Raw genomic sequence first — 25,837 nt, 5'->3', positions numbered from 1 at the left:
GTGATTGCTTTCTCCAAACCCCCTTAGTGAATTTATCTAGATCAGAGATGGCTTGGCCTGGGACCTGGGATGGTCAGAAACCCCCCTCATGCCCCGTCCCCTTCCTTCCTCTCCTCTGGGAGGCTGGTTCCTGATGCTGGCTCCTCACATCTGTCCTGCCTCTGTTGCTTCCTCCTTCCCGCTCCTGTGGTTGCAGATGCAGTACCTGGATTCCATGAACGGGGAGGATCTGCTTCTGACAGGGGAGGTGAGCTGGCGCCCTCTAGTGGAGAAGAATCCTCAGAGCATCCTGAAGCCCCATTCTCCCACTTACAACGACGAGGGACTTTGATGGGCTGGGCCCTCTGCACGGCTGGCCAGCTGGCTTCGAGGAACCTCCAGGAGAGACGTGCCTGTTGGTCCAGGACCCCGCAGAAAGTGGCCTGAACTGACCTCTGAACAGCATCTGTCAAATACCTGGCCCCATTTGTGTTGAGTTTCCTCTTAGTGTGCCCAGGAGTATGATCTGCTGGGATACAGGGATGGGAGAACCCCTAGCTCTCCCACGTGTCCTCTCCCTCGGGAAGCCCCGAGTGAGAGTCCCCCAGCACACACTCCCCAACCCCCTCCAGCAACTACCTGTGACTGACAGCTTTTCCCAAAGGCCAAGGAAGGGATGGCGTAGGTTCAAAAGGGAAACCCCCCAGGGCCTGCTGTGGCCTAGGAGCGGACTGTAATGCTGCGGAATCTGGATGGCGACCATGTGTTGTCCCTCGGCTTCCAGCCATGGGGTTGAGTTGGCCATTAAAAGAAACAGACTTCTCTCTACCATGGCCCTTCTTTATTCCAGGGACTTAGAAACTCGCCTGAGTTGGTGGCTGCGGTAGTGACGGCACCACCCAGCTCAGTTAGTGACGGAGAAAGGGAAGAGGCTGGGATGGTCTCTGCTGCTGCTCTTGCCTCTAGTTCATGGAGATGTGTCTCTGTTCAGGCCAAGGCACAGCCAGCCAGGCCCCTCGTCTGGGACCCAGGAGGCCTCTGATGACCAAGGGCTTTCACATCCTACGTCATTTGGAAGGAGGCCTTGAGAACAAAGTCACCTTTGTCACAGTGAACTGAATGAGGAACATGCTGTCTCCTCTCTTGGCCTCCCCTTTCATGAGATATTAGGGAGAAGAGAACATTCCTCCTGGCTTAGTTGTAGCAGACCCAGACCTGTGCCCAGCTTTGGGCCCCCTTCCCAACTTCTGAAGCACGTGCTGCAGAGCCACCTTGGTCTGAGCACCTGAGGACCAGCCCCTCCTCCCTCAGTGCAGGTCATCTCTTGGGGGATTTTCTTAAAGTGAAGAAAGGGAGTGGGGAACCATATTGCCCCTTCCTCCCCCATCAAACTTCCTTCATTTAACTTGCTATAAAATGAGTCATATAAAGAAACTCTATATGGGTGAGGTATATCCCACTTCTGTGAAAACATTACAAATCAAACCGCCTTCTCTCAGTTTATTTAAGATGCTTTTGTTGCGAGCGGAGCTCTAGAGTGAAGCCTCCTGTGTGTGTGTGAGATAATAACACCTTGTAACTCATTACAGCTGGGCACTATTTACATAAACCAGAGCTGAGCCAGGCAGGAATTTGCTGATTAATTTATTTTTAATGGAGTGAAGTATACCATGCACCAAAATAAACTTTACTGTGTGTACCTAACTGCTCCTGGAATGGATGGAAAAATTAATGGAACAGATTTTGGCTCCCAACTCTACACATTAATTCATATATAAAAGTTATTTGAGCGTTAACCCATTTGCTGCCCAGGGTAGCTCCCCAGCCACAGATCCCAGCCCATGGCACCAGTTCAGCTACCGGGCTTGCTTTAGAATCCTGGAAGCTCAGATTTGGAAGGAACTTGTGAAGGGGTGGCCTGCCCCTCCACACCTGTGGGTGTTTCTCGTTAGGTGGAACGAGAGACTTGAGAAAAGAAATAAGACACAGAGACGAAGTATAGAGAAAAGCGGGGGCCCAGGGGACCGGCGCTCAGCTTACAGAGGACCCACGCCGGCACCAGCCTCTGAGTTCCCTTAGTATTTATAGATAATTATCTTTACCATCTTAAAGATAAGGGAGTGGCAGGACAATAGGATCATTTTTAGGGAGGAAATTAGCAGTAAGACATAAGAACAAGGATCTGTGACATGAATAAGTTTAAAGGAAAATCCTGTGCCTTGAGATAAACCTTTTAGCAACATTGTTTCATCCTATCACATGGGGATAAACCTTGGACAATACCTAGCTTTTCTAGGAACAAAGTCACACCCTGCACGCCCAAAATCCGTTAAACCTTGAGTTACCACAGCACATGTCTCTTGCAAGGACAAGGTTGGGGGTAGGGTCACAGATTAACAGCATCTCAAATACAGAACAAAATGGAGTCTCTTATGTCTACTTCTTTCTATATAGACACAGTAACAGGCTGATCTCTTTCTTTTCCCCACATTTCCCCCTTTTCTTTTCAACCAAACCACCATTGTCATCATGACACCGAGATTACATACTTCACAAAGTAACAGAATATCACAAAGCAAGTGGAGGCAGGATGAGATCACAGGATGGTGTTAAAATTAAAATTTTTGGGCATGCATAGTCATGGATAACATCTTATCAGAAAACAGGGTTTGAGAGCAGACAACCTGTCTGACCAAAATTTATTAGGTGGGAATTTCCTCGTCCTAATAAGCCTGGGAGCGCTACAGGAGGCCGGGGCTTATTTCATCCCTTCGGCTTCAACCGTAAAAGGCGGCACGCCTCCAAGGGGGTCGTTTATAGGCCTACCCTCAGAGCGCATTCTCTTTCTCAGGGATGTTCCTTGCTGAGAAAAAGAATTCAGCGATATTTCTCCTATTTGCATAATGAAAAGAGAAGAAATATGGCTCTGTTCCGTCCGGCTCACCGGCGGCCAGTTCAAGGTTGCCTCCCTTGTTCCCTGAACATTGCTGTTATCTTATTCTTTTTCCAAGATGCCCAGATTTCATATTGTTCAAACACACATGCTCCACAAACAATTTGTGCAGTTAAGGCAATCATCACAGGGTCCGGAGGTGACATATATCCTCCTCAGTTTACAAAGAAGATGATGGAATTAAAAGATTAAAGTAAAGACAGACATAAGAAATTACAAAAGTATTAATTTTGGAGAACTAATAAATGTCCATGAAATCTTCACATTTTATGTTTTTCTGCCGTGGCTTCAGCCAGTCCCTGCATTCAAGGTCCCTGACTTCCCGCAATGTTCTCCCTCCCTTTTCCTCTATATAAATGTGCCATGGTGATGAAGTCTTGTTCGTTAGTCAATGGTGCTCGATTGCGGTGTTTCCGTCTCCGTGGAGGCGCTTTTCTTTGCATCTCCGATGGGTTCATTGTAGAACTTCAAATGTTTAGTGGGTATCCAAACAGGAAGCTGATTTGCTCCTGGTGAAACACAAGCAAAACCTCTTCCCCAGGTTATCACCTTCCCTATTTCCCATGTCTTATTTTTGTTGTCTTTCCACCAAATCAGTTTTCCTTCATGTGGACTGTTCTTTTTACCAGTAAGATGTTGTTCTGCAGAAGTAGTAGTCTGATTTCTATAAATGTTTAAAAAATTTAAAGTATAGAGTGCTAGATTAAGCTGCATCTGAGGAGTGGTATACTCCTTACTGTCTCCCCCTTTTTTTTGTTTAACTAACTGAGTTTTGAGTGTTCTATTAGTTCTTTCAACTATGGCCTGTCCTTGGGAATTATAAGGAATTCCTGTTGTATGTGTAATATTCCACTGATTTAAGAATTTTTGGAAAGCTTTACTACAATAACCTGGTCCATTGTCAGTTTTAATTTTTTCTGGAACTCCCATTACAGCAAAACAAGATAATAAATGTTTTTTAACATGGGAAGTACTTTCTTGATTATCTGGTCCTAAACAATGTAAAATCATTGTACTTTCGTACACTTCTGAAGCTGTGCCTGTGCCGACAAGTCTTGTAACAGCCTTTTGTTTAGGCCAATTTTTTGGCCACTGATTTAAAGCAATGACAGAGACATCTGCTCCAGTGTCTACCAACCCTTCAAACTGTTTTCCTTGAATAATGGCCTTACATACAGGTCTGCTCTCAGAGACCAGATTTGCCCAATATGCAGCCTTTCCTGCCAGATCAGTGCTTCCGAACCCTCCTGTTCTTTTTATCTCACTGTTTCCAACTTTAATATAAGGTAGGAGTAATAATTGAGCAATCCTGTCTCCTGGACTGGCACTCCAAGGAATTGAGGAACTAATAACCAATTGAATTTCGCCTTTAAAGTCTGAATCAACCACACCAGTATGAATTTGAACTCCTTTTAGATTTAAACTTGATCTTCCTAAGATTAGTCCTACAGTCCCCTCAGGCAATGGGCCATATACCCCTGTGGGGATTTTTTGTGGAGGCTCCCCTGGAAGCAGAGAGACTGCTTGTATGGTGCATAAATCTACTGCTGCACTGCCGTTTGTGGCGGGGGATAATTGCTGTATTGTGATAACTGGCTTATTCCCTGAGACACTTGTGGCAGTGGGGGTTGTTGTTCCTGAAAACCCTGAGGAACAAAGGGCTGAATTTGGAATGCCCCAGTTTGTTGCGGGGCCTGAGGCTGGCCCCTCCTCTCGTTTCCCGACAGTAGTTGCCCATTTTTATCAAATTTAGAATGACATTGATCACCCCAATGTTTTCCCTTTTTACATCTTGGACATAGGCCAGGTGGCTCTTTATCTGTTCTTGTAGTAGCTTGAGTAGTTACATTTTGTTTATTTGAGACTAGGCAATTCTTTTTTAGATGACCAATTTGACCACAATTATAACATCTTCCCCCAAATGTTCTAACCTGTCCTCCTAAAGCGACTCCTGTGATTGCTTGAGCCATAAGCATAGCTTTATGCATAGCTCCTCCAATTCCATCGCAGGCTTTAACGTACTCTGAGATTACATCTGATCCTGCGGGAACCTTTCCTTTTAATGGCTTAATGGCTGATTGACAATCAGGATTGGCGTTTTCATATGCCATCAACTCCACTATGACCTTACGGGCATTCTCATCGGTAATTGACTTTTGAGCAGCATCTTGAAGTCTTGCTACAAAATCAGGGTAGGGCTCTTTAGAGCCTTGTCTTATTGTATTAAAGGAGGGACAGGCTGTTCCTGGGTCTTGGATTTTCTCCCAGGCCCTAAGGCAGATAGCCCTGATTTGCTCAATGGCCTCATTTGGCATTATTACTTGTTGGTCAACAGTGCTCCAATTTTGACCTATTCCTAATAGTTGATCTGCATCTATGTCAATTGGAGGATTGGCAGTCCTATTTTTTCTGACCTGTACTTGTGCCCCATCAATCCACCAAGTCTTAAATTGTAAAAACTGAGAGGGTGAGAGTGAGGATTTTGCCAGAATCTCCCAATCATAAGGAATGAGTCTATGTCCATGAGCAATGGAATCTAATAATGTTCTCATGTAAGGAGAGTTGGGTCCATACTGTTTTACTCCCTCTTTCATTTCTTTTAGCATTTTTATAGAAAAAGACTTATATCTGGCTTCAGCTACGGGAAACTCTCCCTCTTGGGCCCCTTCTCCAGGTGGTCTTGCTTCTAATATTACTGGGAATTGCCACGCCTCAATATCTCCTTGTTTTCTTGCCTCATCAATAATTTTATGTAACGTACTACCCTGTGTACTAGGCGGTGCTGTAGGATTAAGTCTCATGGTGGGCGGCTGAGGATATGGCGCCCTGCCCTGTGGCGCTAGAAATGTTCCTGGCTGTCCACACGGATTTTCTGGGGGCAACCGATACTGCAGTTCGGCTGGCGGCCAGTATTGATAGGCTACTGGCGGCTGGGTCTTATCTTCTACCGGCTGATATTGTGGACACTGCATTTGGAATGGCATTGCCATGACAGAAACTCTATCTTTTTCTATTTGATCTTCTTTTGGAGTTTGTACTTGTTTAACCTGCATTTGAGGTTGTAAAGTTACAGGCATTTGAGCTGCTGGAAGAGGAGTTGGCCATCGTGGTTTAGACTCTGATGGCTCTGCTAATTCTGGATTTTTTTCTTCTAATTTTAACGTTTCAGGATATACTACCTCCTGTAATTGATTATTGTCAACATTTTGCGTTGACCGAGCCATAGCCGGCTCTGATACACATTCACAGTGTGAACTTTCCTTTCCTTTCCGGGATTCTATCCCTGCCTCTTTTTCACAATCTACTGCACAGCTTTTAGGGACATCAGAAATTGGAACGCTATCTTCTTCTGTTTGAAATGGTTCTAAAGCTACTTTAATAATGACCCAATCATTCCATACTGTGAGCGGAATGATTTTACCTTCCCTACTTGCTTGTTTTAATTCTTTGCCAATTTTTTCCCAATCTTTTAGATCTAAAGTTCCCTGTTCCGGAAACCATGGACAAAACTGCTCTATTGTTTGAAATAGCGTAATTAGATTTTTGGTAGAGACTTTAACTCCCCCTCTTTTTAAGAGAATTTTAATAAAGCTGCGATAAGAGGCATATTTACTCTTAGTTTGCCCCATTGTTACCCTAGGTTCTTCCGAGCGCACAAGCTTACCGCAAGGCTGACTGTAGACGTACTCGGGAGTCTCTCGTCGACTTGTCCTCAGTGACCACGCTCCAGCGTACCTTCACCTTAGAGAAAAGCTTCCACGTTGGGCACCAGATGAAGGGGTGGCCTGCCCCTCCACACCTGTGGGTGTTTCTCGTTAGGTGGAACGAGAGACTTGAGAAAAGAAATAAGACACAGAGACGAAGTATAGAGAAAAGCGGGGGCCCAGGGGACCGGCGCTCAGCTTACAGAGGACCCACGCCGGCACCAGCCTCTGAGTTCCCTTAGTATTTATAGATAATTATCTTTACCATCTTAAAGATAAGGGAGTGGCAGGACAATAGGATCATTTTTAGGGAGGAAATTAGCAGTAAGACATAAGAACAAGGATCTGTGACATGAATAAGTTTAAAGGAAAATCCTGTGCCTTGAGATAAACCTTTTAGCAACATTGTTTCATCCTATCACATGGGGATAAACCTTGGACAATACCTAGCTTTTCTAGGAACAAAGTCACACCCTGCACGCCCAAAATCCGTTAAACCTTGAGTTACCACAGCACATGTCTCTTGCAAGGACAAGGTTGGGGGTAGGGTCACAGATTAACAGCATCTCAAATACAGAACAAAATGGAGTCTCTTATGTCTACTTCTTTCTATATAGACACAGTAACAGGCTGATCTCTTTCTTTTCCCCACAAACTTGAAAGGTCATTGGGTCCAGCCCTGGTCCAGCACCTGACTCCCCTTCTTAGCATCCCGGTCAGCCAGTGTTCATGCAGGCCCTGGGTGAATCCCTCCAGCAGCTGACGGTCCCTGCCTAGAGAGCTAGTCCTGTCTGCTCAGGACTTTGTGGTCGTGAAACACAGTAACCTGCAGTATGGAGCTGCCTTTGAAGGAGCGAGATTGGATCTGTCATGTCTGATGTCGGTGAGCCCTCACTTCCTGGCCGTCAGCACCTTGCCCTGACTCTGCCAACCCCCTCCCCTTAAGATCTATTCCAGGCTCCTTGGAGGCTGTCTTTATTCTTGGTTTGGCCTCTGCCTCCATTCCTGGTTTTATGATTCTACCCATCTTTTCTCTGAGCACACTGAACCTTTTGGGGTTACCTGGAGAGATCATGCTATGTGTCCTCTACCTAGAACCTTCGTCCCTCTCTCTCCTGTCCCCTCCAGGTACAGGCACACTATCCGTGCTGCTCCCCACATGGTTCTCTGCTCTGGAGCACTTATCTTTTCATTTTTGTAGAGACAGGTTCTCACTATGTTGATCCTCCCACTTTGCCTTCCCAAAGTGCTAGGATTATAGGCATGAGCCACCGCACCTGGCCCTGATAGCACTTACCTTACCATGTTGAAATGATTTTTTTACCCACCTCCCACGCTGTACTGTGAGCCGCCTCAGTGTGGAGTGGACACTGTGTTTGTGTTGGTCACCGTTGTTTTTCCAGTTCTCAGCCGAATGCCTGGTTCATTATCAGCATCAGTATATACTTGGATAAATGAAATAATGAATGTGTGACTAAATCACCAAGTGTTATCAGTACAACCCCAACCAAAAAGCCCCCCCTTCTGGGCCGGGCACGGTGGTTCATGCCTGTAATCCCAGCACTTTGGGAGGCCGAGACGGGCGGATCATGAGGTCAGGAGATGGAGACCATCCTGGCTAACACGGTGAAACCCCGCCTCTCCTAAAAATACAAAAAACTAGCCGGGCGTGGTGGCAGGCGCCTGTAGTCCCAGCTACTCGGGAGGCTGAGGCAGGAGAATGGTGTGAACCCGGGAGGCGGAGCTTGCAGTGAGCCAAGATCACGCCACTGCACTCCAGCCTGGGCAACGGAGCAAGACTCCATCTCAAAACAACAACAACAAAAAAAGCAAAAAGCCCCCTTCGGGACCATTCTCAGTGTGACCCATACAGTTCCACTTATTTTAACAATATTGAGTACTTCCTTTGGTCTTAGCATAGGAACCAAAATGGAAAGTTCTTTCCATAGCTAAATGTTTTTCTAATGTAAATCATTATTGTAGGAAACAAGGGAAGGACACAATTTCTTGCCTTCAGGGAGCCTCCTTTGTAGGAATGATTTTGTCATTTATTAATATTTGTATTCTGTATTCTTCCAGAAAAGATCACAGCAAATTAAGAGACATAGTTTATAATAAAATTGTAGGCTGGGCGCAGCGGCTCATGCCTGTAATCCTGACACTTTGGGAGGCCGAAGTGGGCAGATTGGTTAAGTCCAGGAGTTCGAGACCAGCCTGGGCAATACAGTGAGACCTTGTCTCTACAAAAAATGAGCTGGGTGTGGTGACATGAGCCTGTAGTCCCAGCTACTCAGGAGGCTGAGGTAGGAGGATCACCTGAGCCTGGGAGGTGGGGGTTGCAGTGAGCTGAGATTGTGCCACCGCACTCCAGCCTGGGTGACAGAGTGAGACCCTGTCTCAAAAAAAAAAAAAACAAAAAAACAAACCTTAAAGTTTAAAAGATCAGATCCAGGTATTGGGAGGGAAAAGAGGGAAAATAATTATGTTAGAAAACCTGGACTGCTAATGAGCAACTTTCATATGCCTTTTTAAAAATTTTATAAAATACTATAAATGCATTGTCTCACAACAATCAGGTAAAACAGGTGTTATCCTCATCATTTTTATTATCCCTTTAACACAAGTGAGGGAACTGAAGCTTAAGAGGGGCCTAGAGAGAGTGATCGAGGGTACGAAGGGGCCAAGAGTGCTCCAGCCCACGACAGACCCCGGGGCCCCTGCTTTGTCCTCATGTCACACTGCCTCCCTCCCCCAGGTCAGCCAGGAGATTTGCAACTGAGTATGAGGTCTTGCTCTGAGCTTCCTGGTCAAAGGTGGAAAGTGGAAAGCCCTAAGGTTATAGAGTTCCCATTGTCACAGAAAAGGAAGTGTACTTACTCATCAGAAGAAACATACATCTTACTCTTCAAAGAAGACTGTATTATAGAGGTTTTCAAATGAGAAGCACTGAACAATGTAGTGAACAGTGCCACTAAGATTTATGTTTTACCTAAAAATTTGAAAAAATAAATCATCGCTATTTCTTCCAATGAGAAATAGCCAAGAGTGTTCCAGCCCACGACAGACCCCCGTGGGGGTCTGAAGAGGGTGGAGCCTGAAGAGGGTGCAGTCACGGAGCTCACTGGGGCCCAGAGATGGCGATGTCTGGCAGAAGAATCCTCTTTAGAAAAGAAGAATCCTCTCTGTGTTATCTCTTCTCCTCTCTTCTCTTCTCTTCTCCCTTTCCTTTCCCTTGCCTTTCCTTTCCTTCTTCCGATGAGAAATAGCGATGCTATACAAGACGGGGTGAATCTTAAACTGCGGTTGAAGCCCAGGCCGCACTTCAGCCGGCATCTTTTGAGTTTTTCCTCCGTGCCAGGCTTGCTTGGTATTTTCACTTGTCACCTCACTCGCCGCCTTGCAGGTGAGGATTCTTAAGCTCGTGTTCCAGGAGGGAAATGCCCAGATGTGCCCTGTATGGTGGCTCTGACCCAGTCCACTGCTTAAGGAGGTGGGAAAACGGGAATTGAGGACTAGCTGTCCAGGTGAAGGCACAGAACAGGAAGCTCTTCAGACTGTTGAGTTAGCTGCTAAGGGAAGGAAGGGTTGCAGAGGTCAGGAGGGACCATGAGTAGGGGTAGCACAGATCACACATCAGCTGCCAGGCATCAGGGAGCCACTGTGGGCATTCTTGGTAAAGACTGGGGCGTGATGGCAGTGGAGAGACAGTGGTACCAGGATGGATTGGCTCTGTCAGGAAGGGAGTTTAGCCATCTGGGCTTGAGATGCTGGGGGTGACAAATGGAATTTAAAGGGAAGCTCAAACCCCAGAGACACTTCCGAGAAAAAACTCACCAGGACTTGAGGCATAACGTGGAGCCTGAAGAGGGTGCAGTCATGGAGCTCACTGGGGCCCAGAGATGGTGACTTCTGGCAGAAGAATCCTCTCTGTGTTGTGTCTTTTCTTTTCTTTTTTTCTTTTTTGAGATGGAGTTTTGCTCCTGTTGCCTAGGCTGGAGGGCAATGGTGCGATCTCAGCTCACTGCAACCTCCAACCTCCGCCTCCCAGGTTCAAGTGATCCTCCTGCCTCAACCTCCTGAGTAGCTGGAATTACAGGCACCCACCACCACGCCCTGCTAAATTTTTTTGTATTTTTAGTAAAGACGGGGTTTCGCCATGTTGATCAGGCTGGTCTCGAACTCCTGACCTCAGGTGATCCGCCCACCTCAGCCTCCCAAAGTGCTGGGATTACAGGTGTGAGCCACCGTGCCCCGCCATGTGCTGTGTTTTTTCAAGTGAAAATTACGACACTCTCTGAACTAGGCAGGGCAGGGATTGCTGCATCCATGATGCAATAGGGATATAGGCTCACTGAGAAGAATCCGCTTGCTGGTGCAAGCTGACCCTGCAGCAAAAGCTGAACAGTCATTTTTTCTGGGTTCCACTCCATTGCTTTTGGTGCACCTTGGTTGCATCTGTGGGGAGCCAGTCTGGTGGCAGATGGACTTCAGATGCTAGAGATGCTCCAGGGAGGGCAAGGGCATGGGGCAGGAAGGACCTTGGTGAACCTCAGGATTGACCTCGGGGACGAAGGATGTTGGCCTTGTCTTGGGTTTAGAAATCCTGAAGTTGAAGGCTGGGTGCGGTGGTTCACGCCTGTAATCCCAGCACTTTGGGAGGCTGAGGCGGGCGGATCACCAGGTCAGGAGATTGAGACCATCCTGGCTAACACGGTGAAACCCCATCTCTACTAAAAAAAGATACAAAAAAAATTGGCTGGGCGCAGTAGTGGGCGCCTGTAATCCCAGCTACTGGAGAGGCTGAGGCAGGAGAATGGCGCGAACCCAGGAGGCGGAGCTTGCAGTGAGCCGAGATCGCGTCACTGCACTCCAGCCTGGGTGACAGAGCGAGACTCCATCTCAAAAAAAAAAAAAAAAAAAAAAAAAAAAAAAAACAAATAGGAAGAAAGAAAGAAATCCTGAAGTTGATGAGCCCCTGAAGGTGAGGGCAACCTCGAGTCTGGGTTGGGAGTGCAAGGAGCACTCACAGGAGATGGCAGGAAGAGCAGGCACCAGTGCAGAAGGTAGACTGTGGAGCCAGGGAAGAGGAGAGCTTCTAGGAGGAAACTCAGGGCAGCATGCTGAGAAGAAAGGGAGGGAAACTGGGAGGAGGCAGAAGAGGGGGTGAAACGAGGGGATTTGCAGGAACGTGCTGAAGATGTGTTTGGGGCAGGGAGGACTCTGATGAGCTAAGCACTTAGTGGAGTAGGGAACTTCCCATGAGTTTAGGGACTCCGATGAGATCCTTCTGGAAATGGAAGCCTGATCTTGAGAACAAGGGCCTGGCTTTGGAGGTGGTGAAGGAATCCTTTCCTGAGACCAGTGATTGGGAGGACAGATGGGGGAAAAGGAGTTTCTGAGGAGAGGGCTGAGAGGGAAAGGAGAGCTCATGCCAGGTGGTCTCGATCTAGAGTTTATCAGCCGTGGGGGTGGAGTGGGAGGGAAGTGGAGCTGGCAGGAGTGCTTGAACTCTTCCCCTGGGAGCAGCCCTCCTGTACCTATTGCCCTGGTTCCCACTTCTAGTCTGTCCACTGCACCCACCATGCCTCACCCACCCTATCCACGGGGCTTGGCCTTAGAGAGGGGGAGGCCAGACCTCAGGCCCCTGACCCCGGCCTTCCCCGCTCCCCCATCAGGTTCTCTGTGGCTTCCAGGGGACTTCCCTGGAGCAACATTGGTGAGCCTAGGACCCAGACCCTGACCAGGCCACTGACTTCCCCTTTCCGTGTGGAGGGGAGAATAAGGAGAAAAGATCCTGGAGACCCTGGCTGGAGAATTTCCAGGAAGGGACCTCCAAGCACCACCCCATGGCATCAACAAGTGATGGACTACAGCGATAGCGCCAGAAGTGCCTGGAGACCTCCCGCCCAGCCAGCGCGTTGGACGGGGGAGGCTGAGGCCCTGCCAGGCCTCACTGCAGGTTTCAGTCAGGAACCAGCACCCACGGGCCTGGGCTGGGTGCTCTTCCTCTTTTTTTCTTTCCCTGTGGCCAGGAACAGCATTCACCTCCCATTTGGGAGAGGGCCTGCCACTGCGCTGTGCCTTGCTTGAAGGGGCGGGAGGTGGGGCCATGGCTCCTCTGAGGTTCCGCAATGGGTCCCAGCTGTAAACCCCAGGCGCTTGGTTTATACCTCAGCCTAATCCGTGGTTTATAATTATTTATGAGTCTGTCTTCCCCACTGAACTGTGAGCTCCTCCAGGGCAGAGACAAACTCTTACTCATCTTTGGGTCACCTGCTGGCTGAAGGTGGACACTAAATCCATGTTGGAAGGATTGGACAGAGGGAGAGGGGGTGGGAAGGGGAGGCTGCCTCAATAACGGGGCTCCAGGAGTCAGCAGATGTATCTCTTTCTTCCTCTCCCAATTTCAGAACAAATGAAGAAATAAAACACAGGAGACAGACAGACAGACACCCCGCCTCCTGTGAGCAGGGATGGGACGAAAGGCCAGATCTCAGAGGCAGCGGTGACTGGCCACACCCCACTGACGCGGCTGGGACCATGTTGGCCTTGGCACCAGCCTTTGGTCTAGAAGGGTCCAGAGACTGACCAAGAGGGCTCCCCTGGTGGCTTTCTGAGCTTTCAGGCCTTCATCGAGCCCCTGTCCTTTCACAACCGGGAAAGCTCTGGACTTCAGCGTGTACTGAGCAACCACAGCTGCTCTCAGCCAGGCACTTGGCGTAGCTGAGCCCATATATTCCTCACAATAACCCTGTGAAGGAGGTGGCGTGGGTCCCGCTCTACGTGTAGAGTCAGCCACTGTGACTCAGAGAAGTTCTGATTGTTCGGCTCCCCCATTAAGTGGCAGAGCCTGTGTTCCTCTCCGGGGTCTGACTCAGTCCAGGGGCACAATAGCCCATGGGGTATCAGGATGAGATAAGAGTTCGGAATGGTGACCTCCTGAGACCTGTGTCGCACTCAGTGAACAGTGAACCACACTGGGTTCAACCAATGCGGGTTGTTTCTGGTGCTTTGGCCCACTCTCGCCATTGGAGCTGTTTCTCAGTTATCCCAGGATGTGCTCTGGAGTCTTCCCAGCCTCTGTACCATCATCTCTAGGTAAGAACCCAGCACCTTAGAAGGCCTTCAAGCTCTTCCTAGTGTGGCTCTAACCTTCCTGTTAGCATCTTCCCCTGTACCACGGCCCCCACCTGCCTTCCCTGGGCATGTCCTTGCCCTCTTCCTCCAGCCAGGAACGCCCCACTTACCACTCTGCACCCTGAAATCTTTCTCACCCTTTGCTCCCTGGCTCAAGCCAGCCTCGGGGACTCCTCAGCATTGTCCGCTTTTGCATCTCTGGCTCTTAGGTTGCTTTGCCTTGATTCAAGGGATTTGGGCGCACTCTGGCTCCCTTACCAGTCCCAGCTGCTCCTCTGCGGAAACTCTGTCTCTCCTGACCCGGGGCGCCAGAGGAAAGGTATGTGGCAGCACTGGCCTCAGAGCAGCCTGCACCTGGAGGGCTGCAACCCAGCCTCTGCTCCCCCTACCCCACACGACATCGCCTGCCCAGACACCACTTGGCTTGTGAGAGACAACAGACAAGGCTAAGTGGCTCCTGGGACAGCTGAGTGATGCCAGGCAGGCGCCTGACACACCTTCTGTACAGGAAAACAGTTTCCTTCCTCTTAATTACAGTCATTAAGGGGCCTGCGCCTGACACACTGCAGCCAGGGACAGGGCTTGGGTCTGTCTGGATGATTCCCATCACCCTTGGCCACCACCTCTAGGCCCAGCCCCAAGGCCAGGAGCCACCTGTCTGCCCTCCCATTGCCCTTGACCAACTCAGCTCACAGGGAGGGCTGCCTAGGGAGGGGCAGCTGGTCCCTCAGCCCTGGGGGATTTGATTTGATTTGCACGCAAGCATTATCATGATGTCTGGGATCCACTGGAACCCTTTGCCCTTCAACCAAGTCTTCCCACCCCTGCCCCTCTCCGTTGTGCTCTCTGTCCACAGCCCCAGTACCGCAACGCAGAGTCCGACACAAGGACTATCCCGCCGCCCAGACACACGTGCACACACAGGTCCACGCACACTGCTGCGCCACGCAGGCACACAAACATCACAGACAGGACGTGCACACACATACAAGCACAGGTACAGTTATGCACAGGTACAGGTGTATATATTTAGTCAAACCATATGAAATTGCCAATATTCGGTGGTTTCTTTTTTTTTTTTTTTTTTTTTTTTTGAGGCGGAGTCTCGCTCTGTCGCCCAGGCTGAAGTACAGTGGCGCGATCTCGGCTCACTGCAAGCTCCGCCTCCCGGGTTCACGCCATTCTCCTGCCTCAGCCTCCCGAGTAGCTGGGACTACAGGCGCCGCCACCACGCCCGGCTAATTTTTTTTGTATTTTTAGTGGAGACGGGGTTTCATTGTGTTGGCCAGGATGGTCTCGATCTCCTGACCTCGTGATCCGCCCGTCTCGGCCTCCCAAAGTGCTGGGATTACAGGCTTGAGCCACCGCGCCCGGCCTCGGTGGTTTCTTATGTACAAAAAAGGAATTTAGTACAAACCTGGGCCTGGGGGGAAGTATACAAAAATACAGAGCCAAATTTGTACACCTGTGCCTTATTAACAACAGCCGAAAGGTGGAAGCAACTCAGGCATCCATCTGAGGAGGAACGGATGAGCTAAATGTGCTCCACACATGCAATGGGATATTATTCAGCCTGAAGTGGAAGGAGATTCCGACATACACTACAACGTGGAGGAACTTGAAGATGTGAAGCTACGTGAAATGAGCCAGTCACAAAAGGACAAAACCGTATGATTCCACTTAAATGAGGTATCTAGAGGAGTCAAATTCATAGAGACAGGAAACAGAATAGTGGGTGCCGGGGGGTAGGGGAGGGAGAAATGGGGAGTTCATGTTTAGTGGGTACAGAGCTCTAGTTTTGCAAAGTGAAAAGAGTTCTAGAGATGGATGGTGGCGAGGGTTACACCATAGTGTGAATGGACTTATGACACTTGAAGTGTACCACTTAAAAATGGTTACAATAGCAGATTTTGGCTTCGTGCAGTGGCTCACACCTGTAATCTCAACACTTTAGGAGGCAGAGGCAAGAGCATCACTTGAGGCTGGAGTGCAGTGGCGTAATCTTGGCTCACCTCTACCTGTGCCTCCTGGGTTCAAGCGATTCTCCTGCCTCAGCCTCCCAAGTAGCTGGGATTATGGGCGCCTGCCACCACACCCACCTAATTTTTGTATTTTTATTAGAGATGGGGTTTCACCATGTTGGTTAGGCTGGTCTTGAACTCCCAACTTCAGCTGATCCGCCCACCTTGGCCTCCCAAACTGCTGGGATTATAGGCATGAGCCACCGCGTCCAGCCATGAATTCTTTTTTAAAGGCAAATGTTATGTGTATTTTACCACAATTAAAAGATACAGAGCCAAAGATATGTACCTGAAGTGTATGTATAAACACTGCAGGATAAACACAACTAACTCAGTGACATGCAAACTTGCCTCCCTCCCTCCCGGGAGCACTTCTCCCACCCAGATAAGACCCTGGTTGATCCTCCCCTTCAAACAAGGGCCTGGAGATAAGGCCCTAATGATGGCCCTGCCACCTCAGATACCCCCACAACTCATTACCCTCCCACGGTCTGGCTTTGTTTACTCAACCTTCTGCCCCTCTTGCAGCCTCCTCACCCCCTGGGAAGGGCCTCCTTGGAGTGCCCGGTGCTCCTGCACCTGGGATGGGATAGTGTGGGTCATAACTCCTGACCTGTGGCTCCCCCATGCTCCCCCAGTTCCTTCACTTATAGGGTCCTCGAAGACACAGCCCTAGCCCCATTCATCTTTGGTCCTAGGGCTCAGTTCAACTCGGGAACCTCTAAATCCCACCCAGCTCCCTCCCACTATACGTGTGTCAAGTTCTTTGGACACAGAAGACCCTGTGTTCCGGACACGATCGCAGACCGGACGAACCAAGTGCGCTCAGTGCTAAACAGGGCTGCGAGACACGGCTTTAGCTCTTCTGCACTTCCCGCCGTCCTCGCTGGACCTCACGCCTCTGTGGAAAGGTGGTGACTGCTTCTGCCTAGCCTGGCTCCCCAACTGCAGCTGCCACCTGCTCACCCCGTTCCCCAGAGCAAAGCTGCTCAGCGTCCTCCGAAGGACACACAGTGCATGCTCCGGGACTTCAGTCTTTGCTGGGGCAGAGGTCAGAAATCTGCCTGCCCTGTTTGCCTACTGACCTTGCAGTGTGTTCACCCATTCTCTGAAACAAACTTTCAACCATTTTCATACTCAGCCCTGGAGGAGGGGAGGAAGGCTGGGGTCTGGCCACCACCAGGCCAAGAACATCCCTGGAGTTAAGGGTGTTGCAAGCACAGCCATCTGGGACAGCATGTCTGAGGGGTGGGCCTTAGCCCACTGCCCACAGTGCACTGGGCACTTGTTAAAAGACCCAGGAATTCAAGGTTACAGTAAGCTATGATCACACCACTGCTCTCTCTAGCCTGGGTGACAGAGCAAGATCAAGTCTCAATTGAAAAAGAAAAATGGCCAGGTGTGGTGGCTTACACCTATAATCCCAGCACTTTGGGAGGCTGAGACAGGAAGATTGCTTGAGGCCAGGAGTTCAAGATCAGCCTGGACAACATAGTGAGATCCCATCTCTTTAAAAAATTCAAAAATTAGCTGAGCATGGTAACATGCACCTGTAATCCCAGCTACTCAGGAGGCTGAGGTGGGAAGATCACTTGAGCCCAGATAAACTGAGGCACAGCTGTAGTGAGCTGTGATTGCGCCACTGCACTCCAGCCTGGGTGACAGAGCAAGACCCTATCTCAAAAAGAAAAAGAAAAAAGAAAAAAGACAATCTCCAGAAGCCTATGGACACCTTGTGGATGAGAATCTCCAGGAGGGTGGGGCCCGGGGGTCTGCATTTCATCACCTCTCACCACCCCTGGGGTCAGGGTGAGAGCCACTGCCTTAGGTTCTTGAATGACAGCTCTGAGTGGGGGTGGGAGAGAGCCAGGGGGCTGTGAGCACCACAGTTAAGATGGTGGAGAGTGGCAGGACGATTATGGGAGCAAAAAGAGGACTGGCTGGGGAACAGACAGGCATTGATGTCCTTGGATATTCCATGTGATGCTTGTTCAGCTCTCATTTAGGGCCTTGCAGACTTGAGCCAAGGCATGTGCTATCCACTATGGTATGTGTTGTGGGGGGCCATGGCCAGTCTGTAAATCGGCGTTTGGGTGAGTTTATGCAAGTCGATGTGATTAAAGTGTGTGGTCGGCCTGTGTCAGCCCACACTCCATATCTGTGTATCCGTCAGTTGTCAGTGTGTCCGTCTGCGTGTGTGTTCATGTCTTTTCCTGGGTGTCTTGGGTGGCTCACCCACCTGCAGTGTGTGTGTGTGTGCATGTGTGTTCCTGAGCCGCCTGGGCCCCTCTTGGCTATAATTCAACCTCTGTGGGTCCCAGGAAGTCAGCATTTGGAGACTTGCTCAGAGCCTGGTAGGGATGGGGCTGCGTTGCTGGGGAGGAATAGAGGGAGGCAGGAGTGTGCACCGAGAGCCTGGCATTGCCGCTTCCCTGGGCAGGCGAGTCCCAACACAGGCAGACAGGTGGGGCTGGCCTGACAGGTTCCAGAGGCCAGGGGCAATAGGGCGGAGCGTGGCTCTGATTTAGGGTGGCAACAGTTTGGGGGCCCGCCACACACACAGCGAGCGGGCGGGCAGGAGGTGGTTCTGCCGGTCTCCTCTTCCTGCTGCAGCCAGCCCAGCGTGCGGGCCATGGGCCCTGCTGGCGGGTGAGGCAGCCGCTGGGCAGGCATGTTCAGAAGCCCAGGGCCTGGGAGCCTGGGAGCCCAGGGCATGGCGGGACCCCTGCGGGGCCGGGTGGAGGAGCTGAAGCGGCCGTGGTGGCGGGAGAGCTCACCGCTGGTGCTGCGGCACAGCGAGGCGGCCCGGCTGGCGGCCGACGCCCTCCTGGAGCGGGGTGAGGCTGCCTACCTGCGGGTCATCTCCGAGGAGCGGGAGCTGCCCTTCCTGAGCGCCCTGGATGTGGACTACATGACCAGCCATGTGCGCGGGGGCCCTGACCTCAGCGAGGCCCAGGGGCAGGAGGCCTCGGGGCCAGACCGCCTCAGCCTGCTCTCCGAAGTCACCTCAGGCACTTACTTCCCCATGGCCTCTGACATAGACCCCCCGGACCTGGACCTGGGCTGGCCCGAGGTGCCACAGGCCACGGGCTTCAGCCCCACCCAGGCTGTGGTCCACTTCCAGAGGGACAAGGCCAAGAACATCAAGGACTTGCTGCGCTTCCTCTTCAGCCAGGCCCGCACGGTAAGGGCCTCATCTCTCCATCGCTCAGCTCACAGAGGAGGAAACTGAGGCCCAGAGAGGGAAGGGACCAGCCAAGGCGACGCAGTGACTTAGGGGCAGAATGAGGACCAGCACCTCTGGCACTATTAGATCGCAAACTCCTAAAAGGGGGGCATCCCATATTTACCTTGGCAATGCTTGGTCCCTAGGAATAGTATGGATGAGCCTAGAACAGGGCATGGGCATCGGGGACTCCACAACCTTCTGAAATGCACACCAAGTGGTGCAGGTTGGAGGGAGGAGTCCTCGCTGCATCTTTACCTTGGAAGATGCTCCACTGCCTTATCAGTTTCTCAGAAAGTTTTATGATCCCCACACTAAGAACTCCAACCTTGGGGAACATCCGAGTCACTTCCTTAACTTACAGAAGAAGAAACTGAGGCCAGAGAGGGGCTTGGGACTTGCCCAGGGAGGTCCGTATGGTGACATAGAGTTCAGGGCTCGGGGAGACAGGGGCTCTCTGACTTAGGTCCTGGGGAGCAGTCCAGCCTTCCTTGCTGGCTCAGGTCCCCAGTTGCCCCCCACCCTCCTGCACCACATCTGCAGCTGGGCCTGAAGCAGGGGAGGGGGCCGGCATGTGGGCCTCTTTGGCATGTCCTCGAGGGCTAGGCTTTGGAACCAAGGAGGAAAGAGGAGAGAAGGATGCTGGGCTCAGTGATGGGGAGCAGGACCTCAGGAGAAAGAGAATTGGGAGGGCAGGTGGGGGTGGTCAGCACCCAGAAAGGCTCTGGCCACACACAAGCACAGCTTCACTTCTGAAGCCCTGGCCTCCTTCTCTAGGGGAATGGACAAGATGACCCCTGGCTGTGTTTGAGGTAGAGTTAGGTTCCTGCTGCAGAGATGGGAAGCCAGGATACTGGGATCCCACCGGTACTTCCAGAGCTTCCTGGCAAGCCTGCCTGTGCCCCAGGCAGGGGACGGCCAGGACTGATTGGCATCGGGAATGGGGTTATTAGTGAGGCTGCTGCTGTTGTCATCCTCACCCCTGCCTCTTTGATCTTTCCTGCCTGTCCTTGTCCCCCTACTCTGGCCAGGCCTGTGCTGTGAACTAGGGCATCCCCCAGTGCCTCACTTTCTCAGCCCCCATTTAGACCCCTCTGTCCTGGGCCAGGAGCCAGGCTTGTGTACTGGGCTGTCATGACTCCTAGTGACCTTGGGAAATGCTGCGTTGCCCTGCAGCCCAATGTTTATAGAGCTCTGTTATGTCTTGAGCATTTTCACATTTAATTCCCTGTAGCTCTGAGACATGGCTATCATTATCTCCATTTAACAGCTGAGGAAGTTGAGGTTTCCAGAGGTGAAGCTACTCACCCAAAGCTGTGTCACCAGGAAGTGGTAGAGTCCAGGTTTGAACCCAGTTCTTTCTGACCCCAGAGCTGGAGTGCTATGCTCTGTAACTCCTGCCTCTCGGCCCTGCCTGGGAGAAGAGATTCTCATAGCAGATATATGCCATGGGAAGAAAGGCCAGCTGGGGGCTGGGAGGTGCCAGGAGGGTTTCAGGGGCCTTTTAGAGGCAGCCCTTTGTATGGGATGGAGGCACAAGCCCCAGCCCAGTCCTCAACTGAGCGGAAAACTTGGATCCATTTGGCATGGGTGCAAATAAGGGAGTCTGCAGTGTAAGGGGTCACACCAGATCTCTGTGGCTTCACAGGGAAACTGAGGCAGGGCTGGGAAAGGGCAGTGAAGACCCCAGTAAGTGGCTTGTAGCTCTGACCCTGGAGAAGGGAGCCTCAGACAGACAGTCCCTGGGGCAGAGCTGGGCTGGAGTTAGTGGGGGGAGTGGAAGGAACTTGCCTGGGAATTGGGGCCTGGGTTCTGCTTGTCACTGCTGTCCCATCTGGGGCTCAGTGCAGAGGGGGTGTTGGACTAGCACAGTCGATCCACAGTCATCTTTGAGAATCTGAAGACAGATAAACACTCGGTGAACCTAAAGATGCACACAAATGCTTTCAAACAGCTAGGGGTTCAAGACAGTCAAATCTGGGCTGGGATTTTACTGTAATCTCAGTGCTTTGGGAGGCTGAGGTGGGAGGACTGCTTGAGGCCAGGAGTTCAAGACTAGCTTGGGCAACATAGTGAGACCCACATCTCTACAAAAAATTAGAATAAAAAAAAAATTAGCGGCCAGGTGCGGTGGCTCATGCCTGTAATTCCAGCACTTTGGGAGGCCGAGGCGGGCGGATCACAAGGTCAGGAGTTTGAGATCAGCCTGGCCAACATCATGAAAACCCGTCTCTACTAAAAATACAAAAAATTAGCTGGGCATGGTGGCAGGCACCTGTAATCCCAGCTACTTGGAAGGCTGAGGCAGGAGAATCACTTGAACCCAGGAGCCGAGATCGTGCCACTGCACAGGTGACAGTGCGAGACTCCGTCTCAAAGGAAAAAAAAAAATTATCCAGGGACAGGCACAGTGGCTCATGCCTGTAATTACAGCACTTTGGGAGGCTGAGGCGGGCAGATCACCTGAGGTCAGGAGTTCGAGACCAGCCTGGCCAACATGGTGAAACCCCGTCTCTACTAAAAATACAGAAAATTAGCCGGGCATGGTGGCAAGTGCCTGAAATTCCAGCTACTTGAGAGGCTAAGGCATGAGAATTACTTGAACCCAGAAGGCAGAGGTTGCAGTGAGCCAAGATTGCACCACTGCACTCAAGCCTGGACAACAGAGTGAGATGCTGTCTCAAAAAAAAAAAAAAAAAATTAGCCAGGCATAGTGGCACATGCCTATAATACCAGCTACTTGGGAGGCTGAGTTGGGAGGATTGCTTGAGCCTGGGAGTTCTAGGCAGAAGAGAGCTATGATCATGCCACTGCACTCCAGCCTGGGCGACAGAGTGAGACAGACACTGACTCTTAAAAAAAAGAAGAAGACAGTCAAATCTCCCTGTGCCCAAGTTAAGAAGCCCTGGGCTAGGTCACTCCTAAGAGCCCTTCCTGTTCACTTTCTCTTGAAGGCTCTGGCCTCCTGATTTTCAGTCCAGTGCTCTTTTCCCGGGGCCCGGGTTCCTGCCCCAGGCTTGGCTGGATGTGGGGAGTGCCCTGGGCAGCGCTGAGCTTTCATGCACCTCCCCCTGCCCAGGTAGTGGCTGTGGTGATGGACATATTCACTGACATGGAGCTTCTGTGTGACCTCATGGAGGCCTCGAGCCGGCGTGGTGTCCCTGTGTACCTGCTCCTGGCCCAGGAGCACCTGAGGCACTTCCTGGAGATGTGTTACAAGATGGACCTCAATGGGGGGCACCTGCCGGTCAGTGAGGACCAGGGCCAGTAACCAGGGGTGCGGATGGGGAGTCAGGGAGGGCGGGGGAGCCAGTGGGTGGCCACTCAGCACTGGGGGGGCAGTGGGAGTTGGGGGTAGGTTCCCTTAGCTGTCTGGGGTTGGAGACCCCACGGGGCAGAGACATGTTTTGAGCCTCACTCTCTCAAGGTCACCCCCAACCTACTTACACCTAGAACATGCGTGTGCGGAGCATGTGTGGGGACACATATTGCAGCAAGGCTGGCCGCCGCTTCACGGGGCAGGCCCTGGAGAAGTTCGTCCTCATCGACTGTGAGCAGGTGGTGGCAGGCAGCTACAGGTGAGCAGGCGCGAGGAGGCGAGGGGGGCCTGGGACTGCACCACTGGCTGGCAGCTCTGAGCTTCCCTCCACTCGTCCATCCCTTCGGACACAGACTGAGCACCTGCCATGTGCCAGGCATCATGCCAGGCTCAGAGGAGGGTGTTGGGGGCAGGTCGGCCCTGGAGGAGCTCACTCTAGGGGAATGATGACTTTAATACCCTTGGCATAGAAAATGACTATTGCACATTGGAACTGGAGTGACTTCAGGGAACCTCCCACAAGTCCATTTTACAGATGGGGAAGTTAGGGCCCTGAGGGCAGCCATGTGCCCAGGCCCACTAAGCAGGGCTAGGGCAAGCACAGACTCTGGAGTCAGAGCTCTGCCCCTTGCTGTGAGCCCTCGTGGTGGTGGGGTTTGGGTCCAGCATGCTGGACCAGGTATGCACCTCTGGCTGTGACTCCTGCCAACACCCAGGGTCCTGCACTTTGCCTCCTGACCCCCCTGTCCCTCTGCCCCCAGCTTCACCTGGCTTTGCAACCAGGCCCACACTAGCATGGTGCTGCAGCTCAGGGGCCGCATCGTGGAAGACTTTGACCGGGAGTTCCGCTGCCTGTACGCCGAATCGCGGCCTGTGGAAGGCTTCTGCAGCGGTGAGGACCCGCTGTCTCCCCGGGCACTGCGTCCTCCCCCCGTGGCCCTAGCCTTCAGGCCTGGCATCCCAAGCCCCACATCGTCCCCGCCCTCCAGCACCAGCCTCAGCAGCATCAAGCGGTCACCACTTACGGGTCTCTCCTCCTGCCTTGCTCTACCAGGAGGTGGTGATTGCAGTGACATGGGCATGGGGTCCTCGTCTCTGGGTCCCGCCCACCATGAGGCCCATGGCCAGCCCTCCCTGCATCGCCAACTGTCAGACCCTAACCATGGCTCCCCTCCTGGGCTCTATAGGGCCAACCTGGGCAAGCTAGGATCATACCCGTGGTCCCAGTCCTCCCCTGCCCTCAACCATAATAGTGCCAGCCCCTTGACCTTGGCAGTGGGGTCCCCTCTGCTTCCTCGCTCCCGGCCCCTCCTCCAGTTCCATTGGGGTGTCCCAGCTATGTCCCGGTTCCCAGAGAATGGGCTCCCAGGAAGCCAAGAGCCCAGCCCCCTGCGGGGTCGATGGGTACCTGGCACAGCCCTGGAGACAGTGGAGGAGAAGGAGAAGAAGGCATCTCCAAGTCAGAGCCGTGGCCAGCTGGATCTCCTTGTCCCCTTCCCCAGAGCCCGAGAAGTGAGAGACCCTGACTCTGGGGTTACCCCCAACTCAAGCCCCCTTCGGGCTGGCGAGCAGGCCCCAGAGGACAGGAGGTTGTCCCCAAGCCAGGCCAACAGCCAGCTGGATCTTCTGTCCCGAGCCCTGGGTACTGGTGGTGCCCCTGAGTCAGGTTCCCTCAGACCTGGTGATCGGGCCCTGGAGGACAGGAGGATGTCCCTAAACCATAGCCATGGCCAATCAGACCCCCTGGTGCAGTACCCCAAGGCCCAGGGCTCCAGAGTGCCCCTTGAAACCAACTCCTCAGTCAGACCTGCCAGACAGGGTCCAGATGAGCGGCGACAGACCCTGGGACACAGCCAGCTGGACCTCATCACAAAGTTCGGCCCATTCCGGGGTGAGGGGCCTGGGCCTAATGGTCTTCCAATACCAAGCCCTGCTCGCACGACTGGAGTGGGGTCTGGGGATGAGAAACGGCTAACCCTGGGCCACAGCAAGCTGGACCTCATCACCAAGTATCATCAGTTGCAAGGTGCCAGGCAGGCACCCGAGCCTGGGGCTCCCAAGGGTGGCCATCTCAACGGTGGTAACAGTGACCTGGTCAGGGATGAGAAACGGCTGACCCTGGGTCATAGCAAACTGGACCTCATCACTAAGTACAACAAGTCCAAGTTCAAGCAGCTCCGAAGCCGATTTGAGTCCTAGCCAAAGGACTGGCGTGGGGGTGCACTGGCAAGGGCAGGCCCCTCCTCTGTCCACCGAGACTCTGGACTTGCTCAGGTCCCAGACTGGGGAAGGGAGGTGTCTAGAAGCTCAGGTCAGACGCACTCTCTGGGCTCAAGATTCTTGTGTACACACACACACACACACACACACACACACACACACACTGACCAGTATATTCTTGAATCTAGGTTGTGTTTCCAGCCCTGTGCTGGGCATACCATAGAGCTGACAGGTGGGTCGACTCAGACCTGGGGACAGAGATGAAATGCACAAGCTGCTGGAGAAGGGGTCAGAGCCATAACAAGTTAAAGGTTAACCAGTGACAAAGCGTGTTAGAAAACAAAGGGCAGAGAGTCATGGAGAAGGTGGAGTAGTCAGAAAAGTTTCTTAGAGGAGATGGAGGTGGTCTTTGAGCCAGGCCTTGAAGGATGGGGAGGTTTTGGACAGAGGGAGGAGAGAGTTATAAAAATTTTTGGTAGAGGGAATCAGGTGAAGAGACACCCTAGAGAGGACTGAGTGGATCTGACGTGAACGAGGGAGGAGGAGCAGAGTATGTCGATACACAGCTCCCCCCCCCACACACACCATCATCATCATCATCATCATCATCATCATCATCATTGTCGTCGTCATCATCTTGCTGAGTGTCTCTTGAAGTACAGGCTGTGACAGGTTGTGGGCCATTTTCCTGAACTCACCACTTGCCCGGGACAGTAAACATGATACACATCAATAAAGGCAGACTTTATTATAACCCACAGTGCCTGGTGTATCCTGAACTTTGAGGAGTTATGGGAGGGGCACGTTAGGGGAATGGGAAGGGCACCATTCAGGCCAATTATGGGGAGCCCCCTGGAGGAGGGTGAATGCCTAAGGAGGAATTGGGGGAGTCCAGGGGCTCCAAGCTACCACTGTGACATTTTGAGAGAACCTGGGGCTTTTGCAGATTCTACAAAACATGGGCCAAGCTCATCCTGTCCAAGTGTGCAGCAGGGCCCTTGGCCCCCATCACTATCCCGGGGACAGAAGTTGGCTGTTGAGTGAGTGACAGAGCCCATGCGAGAGGCACATCGTGGAAGCCAACCAGCATCTACATCCTTGCCCACCCTGGACCCCTTTCCAGCCTTTTCCTGAGCCCCTTCTTCCTCAGTCCTCCCCTCTCTCCAGCACCTGCAGCTTGGCGGCCTTTCCCTCTTTGGCTGCGCCTCCTTCTCCAGCCTCGGTCTGGCCGCACTTCTCCCTCCTGGAACTCTCTCCATGTGTAGTGTCTTCTAGTCT

The 25,837-nt window shown here is 51.9% G+C and overlaps 2 protein-coding genes and 1 long non-coding RNA gene across 14 annotated transcripts in view; 2 read left to right on the top strand and 1 right to left on the bottom strand.

Moving 5' to 3' along the window:
- Nucleotides 1-1,683, top strand: part of UQCC1 (ubiquinol-cytochrome c reductase complex assembly factor 1) — a 110,460-nt gene extending 108,777 nt beyond the window's left edge. For all 12 annotated transcript variants that reach the window (XM_028828354.2, XM_028828353.2, XM_077951772.1 and 9 more), the window contains one exon: nucleotides 197-1,683. In XM_028828354.2, the coding sequence (XP_028684187.1) occupies nucleotides 197-331 (135 nt within the window). In that variant the 3' untranslated portion in view covers nucleotides 332-1,683. The remainder of the gene's footprint in view (nucleotides 1-196) is intronic.
- Nucleotides 561-7,578, bottom strand: LOC144332151 (uncharacterized). Its single transcript, XR_013399925.1, has 2 exons — nucleotides 7,289-7,578; nucleotides 561-1,881 (listed from the first exon to the last, which is right to left on the bottom strand). It is a non-coding gene; the product is annotated as an uncharacterized LOC144332151 (long non-coding RNA).
- A 10,769-nt stretch (nucleotides 7,579-18,347) lies between these two features.
- Nucleotides 18,348-24,556, top strand: FAM83C (family with sequence similarity 83 member C). Its single transcript, NM_001194151.3, is given in 4 exon segments — nucleotides 18,348-18,978; nucleotides 22,100-22,267; nucleotides 22,474-22,598; nucleotides 23,101-24,556. Coding segments are annotated over 4 exon segments (2,244 nt in total). The 5' UTR covers nucleotides 18,348-18,465; the 3' UTR covers nucleotides 24,539-24,556.
- The last annotated feature ends 1,281 nt before the right edge of the window (nucleotides 24,557-25,837 follow it).

This window comes from Macaca mulatta, chromosome 10, assembly GCF_049350105.2.
Source record: "Macaca mulatta isolate MMU2019108-1 chromosome 10, T2T-MMU8v2.0, whole genome shotgun sequence".
Lineage (NCBI taxonomy): Eukaryota > Metazoa > Chordata > Mammalia > Primates > Cercopithecidae > Macaca > Macaca mulatta.
Note: the sequence above shows the minus strand (reverse complement) of the source record. Positions and strands in the feature narration are given on the sequence as shown.